General features: G+C 43.6%; 1 protein-coding gene across 1 annotated transcript; it reads right to left on the bottom strand.

The window, feature by feature from the left end:
- Nucleotides 1-668: 668 nt before the first annotated feature.
- On the bottom strand, nucleotides 669-3,168 carry LOC112226992 (frizzled-8). Its single transcript, XM_024391752.2, has one exon. It carries the CDS (start codon nucleotides 2,804-2,806, stop codon nucleotides 1,055-1,057), a length of 1,752 nt encoding a protein of 583 aa, XP_024247520.1. The 5' UTR covers nucleotides 2,807-3,168; the 3' UTR covers nucleotides 669-1,054.
- Between the last annotated feature and the right edge of the window lie 996 nt (nucleotides 3,169-4,164).

The raw sequence follows: 4,164 nt of genomic DNA, 5'->3' as shown, positions 1-4,164 counted from the left end.
GTCATTTGGGATTCACCCAGTCTTCCCTCCCTCACTGTCTGACATCTTAATTATAAGGCCTATGACATCTTGACAGTAAGAGTGGTGGGTATCCAGAACTCTGCCCCACACAAACCTTAATAGGAATAGTAGTAGAATCCCTTTGATTTCATATTCATATGCAGGTCAGTGTGTGACATGTTTCACTGGGTCATGAGTATTAATTGGGGGCAGATTACGCAGCGTTTGTAACATAATTGTTGCACAGAGGGGTTCCCTCAAGAGAGGATTACTTGAACAGACCACATGTAGGGCTTTCACTGCCATTTCAACGTTTTTATGAATCCTCCTCGTACCCCACTGCTTGTGGTTGCATCTAGAATATCTAACAGTGATCCCCACCATAACAAAAAGGAACGCAACAGCCAACCACCACTGCTCGTTACAATGTGTAGTGTACTTTTTTCCACAATGCTACCCAAAAAGAACCCAACAACCAACTGTTGTGTAGGCCTATTACATTTATATGAATTAATAATTAGATCACTATTTGACAAATATGAATAGGGGGTTCTACTTATCCAAAAATCTCGTATCACGGCATAAAGACAGAAAAGCAAAAATTACATTTGCAAAATATAGAAAGTGGTGCGCAGCTTTGGCGCAGAATGACTATCAAGACGCACAGGTAAAAATGTAATAAAATTACTTTTATTACCAAAATAAAGATCTTCTATCAAAGTGAATTATACATATATTCAATCTCGTATAAATTGTATATACAAATTTACAATGTTTGTACATCAATAATTATATAAATACATTAAGCACCAACGAAACCCGTATGACATTAAGGCATAGCCTACTTCAAATCATCTTTGAAAAGCTCATTTTGCAGGTGAAAAGCTCATTCTGTAGGTAAAAATTAGGCAAAGCCTCTAATTCTTCTGATTATATGGTTCTAAACTTGATGCGGGTCTCATTGTGCAAGAAAAATGTGCTAATTAATGTTAATGTGCTAATTGGAACACGCTGATGGTCAATCCCAACGCAATTAGTGGTCCATTCTTCCTTTTCAAACCCGTGACAATGGCATCTGTTTGGGACAAGAGACAGAGCTCACTGTACCGGACCTCCACGTCAATCCCGTGCTAACGTCACTGTACATTGACCCGCTCGTGGCCTTGCTGCCCCAGCAGCAGCGGGTACAAAAAGTCCTCCAGGATTCTAGAGTTTTTCCCGACCAGACCCACGCGCCGGACGTGATGCCAACTAAAAGGCACATGAAATATTTCAGCATGAACACAGCATAGTCCGGCTTCTGCATTTCATGCTCCGACAAGCATGAACAGTTGTGGGTTATTTCCCAAGTCTGTCTGTTGTGCTGCTCATAGAAGTAACATGCTACTATAATCGTGGCTGGGACAGTGTAAAGCACTGTAAAAATACCTATCCTGATCATCAGTCTCTCCAACTTGTCTGTTTTCGTCCCTCCTTGCTTTATAACACTCCGGATCCGGAACAGTGACACAAACCCAGCCAGGAGGAACATAGTTCCAATGAAAAGATAGATAACCAAAGGCGCCAAAACAAAGCCCCGGAGATTATCCAAATTCTGATTGCCAACGTAGCATATTCCTGCCACAGGGTCACCATCCACTGAACTCAACGCCAACACAGCTATTGATTTCATGCTGGGTATCAGCCAGGCAGCTAAATGAAAATACTGGGAGTAACTGGCTATGGCCTCATTCCCCCACTTCATCCCCGCAGCCAGGAACCAGGTAAGAGACAGAATGACCCACCAAATAGAACTTGCCATGCCGAAAAAGTAGATAAGTAGAAAAACAATGGTACAAAGCGCAGGGCCGGTAGTCTCGTAGTGGATGTGTTCGGTATCATGCTCCATGTTACAAGCCACTTGTTCATGTCCAGCAATTAGTCTGACAATGTAGCCGACCGAAACAAACATGTAACAAGCAGAGAGGAATATAATGGGTCGCTCCGGGTATTTGAAACGATCCATATCGATTAAAAAAGTTGCCACTGTTGCAAAAGTAGAGATAAAACATAATACGGACCATAGTCCTATCCAGAATGCAGTAAATGTCCTTTCGTCTTGGGAGAAGTAAGGGTTGTGGCAAGGCATGGCACAGTTGAGTATCTGTCCTGTTTTAACTCTGTTATATAGAGGATTACTGTTGCTGACTGGAACCATGGGAGCGCGGCAGTGACACTGGGGTTCGCATGGAGAACTCGGAGGTTTGTGTTTACTGGGGTCGTTAGAACGGCCTTGTCCATTTTTCTTCCGTGGGTTTACTGGTTTAACAGGACGATGTGTGGGCTTTGCAACCACTGGAGAAACAGTCGTCGTACTTCTGTTGTAGTCCATGCATAGTGTATCTTGGTTACCTTGCACTGGTAATAAATCGCATCTCATTCTGTCTGGCCACGGGAACCCGTACTGTCTCATCAGAGGCGCACAGCCTGCCTTGGCTCTCTCACAGACACTCCGACACGGCGGCAGGGGCTTCTTGTAGTCCTCCAGGCAAATAGGAGTGTACATGCTACAGAGAAAGAACTTCAGGTCCGGAGAACACTTGATTTCCACCAGGGGCCAAAACTGGTGCACCTCCAGCCCTGCCTCGTCCTGTGTGTCGTGGTTGAACTGGTTGGGCATGTAGGTGTAGTTGTATCCGATTCCTTTGCATAAGGGCACGGATATCTCCTGGCATTGTAGCTCCTTCGCCGCGGCGCAGCTCGACCTGTGTAGAACGAGTGCAAAAAACATGCACCATCCCAAACCCAGCAAGGTACACTCCATCATCACTCACTGTTGAATTCGTCTGCTTCCAAGTGCCAACGAATTAGCGCATGCAAGTAGGTTGTGAAGTACGATTAATCAAGAGATGCTGATAAACTCATCCTTGGCGCAGACGGTGTTCTTGGGGAGTAGCCTGTGGGTGTCTCGTCTGTCTGATAAAATGGTAGGGAATCCACACAGCACACCGATTTATTATGTATTGATTTGACGTTATTCTGTAAAAATCGACCACTCTTCTCCGTCTGCTATTGACTGCCAGACTATGATTTACGCGCCGATACCATTCGGTTTCTCCCCGTGTTCGTAAATGGCACCATTGTTTTTGATCGCTCTGCATGCTCTGTTGTTGGCGGATGCATTGAATGGGATATATATGGAGGGAGGCGAAGTCACTCCCTCTATTGGAGCGCCTAATCACAGAGCGACGGGGGCGGGGAACCTGCGTAAATCAATCAAGTGTTTCTCAAAGGTGTTTGTTTACATGTTCCCCTCCATAGAATATATATTTTTTTAATGACTTCGTCTTTGTTTATTCTTCTCGTTATGCAGTGAATTGAATTGTATCTTTACATGAACTTGTGTTATGGGTAAATTAACACAGTCCTAAGCTTCCGAAATAGAAACATTTTTGCTGATTGATTTGTTGCATTGCAATAATTGTTAGGTAAATGAAGGCCTATTTCACAGGGTCCTTATTAGGTCACAGTGTAAACTAGGCCAGGGGTTCCGAAACTCTTTTGACCCGCGACACTATTTTGATGTATAAAAAAAAAAATCACGACCCACCATGTAAAAAAAAGTGATGTAATCAATGGTCAATGTACTTTTTGTATTGGGGCTATGATGATTTCAAATCCTTCTGTCAGTACTTTTGACAGTATTTCAGTCTGAAGGAAGTATGGTTTGAAGTGACTGAAATGCATCAGAAAGGTATTGGGAAGTTCAGATGATCATCAGGCAATAATGTTGTATGATTTCCTGTGTTTAAAAGAACATCATTGAGATGGTGTTATTTCCCCCGTCACATTTAGTGCCTGGTCTTGTCCACTCTGTTCTAATGTGGGCATTGTGGAAGAAAACAAAAGACACGTGTTCCTGAGAGTCGTATCTTTCAGTGATGGGGTCATACTATTTTGTAGCTTAAACCATTCAAAAGATAGAGCCCCATTTGTAGGAAGAAATCAGAAACCTCTCTGGATGTTACTGACATAACCCAGAGTTTCTCTGTGACCCCATGTTCAAATCAGGGAAACATACTGCACGAGGCCCACCTAAAGGCGTCAGCATGCTCCAGTTGGGCTGGCGCCTAGGCCAACCAAACGAGTGTGCTCACATACTCCCTGAAAATACATTCGCTTGAA

This window comes from Oncorhynchus tshawytscha, linkage group LG28 (genome assembly GCF_018296145.1).
Source record: "Oncorhynchus tshawytscha isolate Ot180627B linkage group LG28, Otsh_v2.0, whole genome shotgun sequence".
NCBI lineage: Eukaryota > Metazoa > Chordata > Actinopteri > Salmoniformes > Salmonidae > Oncorhynchus > Oncorhynchus tshawytscha.
The sequence above is the reverse complement of the archived record's forward strand: the minus strand, read 5'-3'. Positions and strand labels throughout refer to the sequence as shown.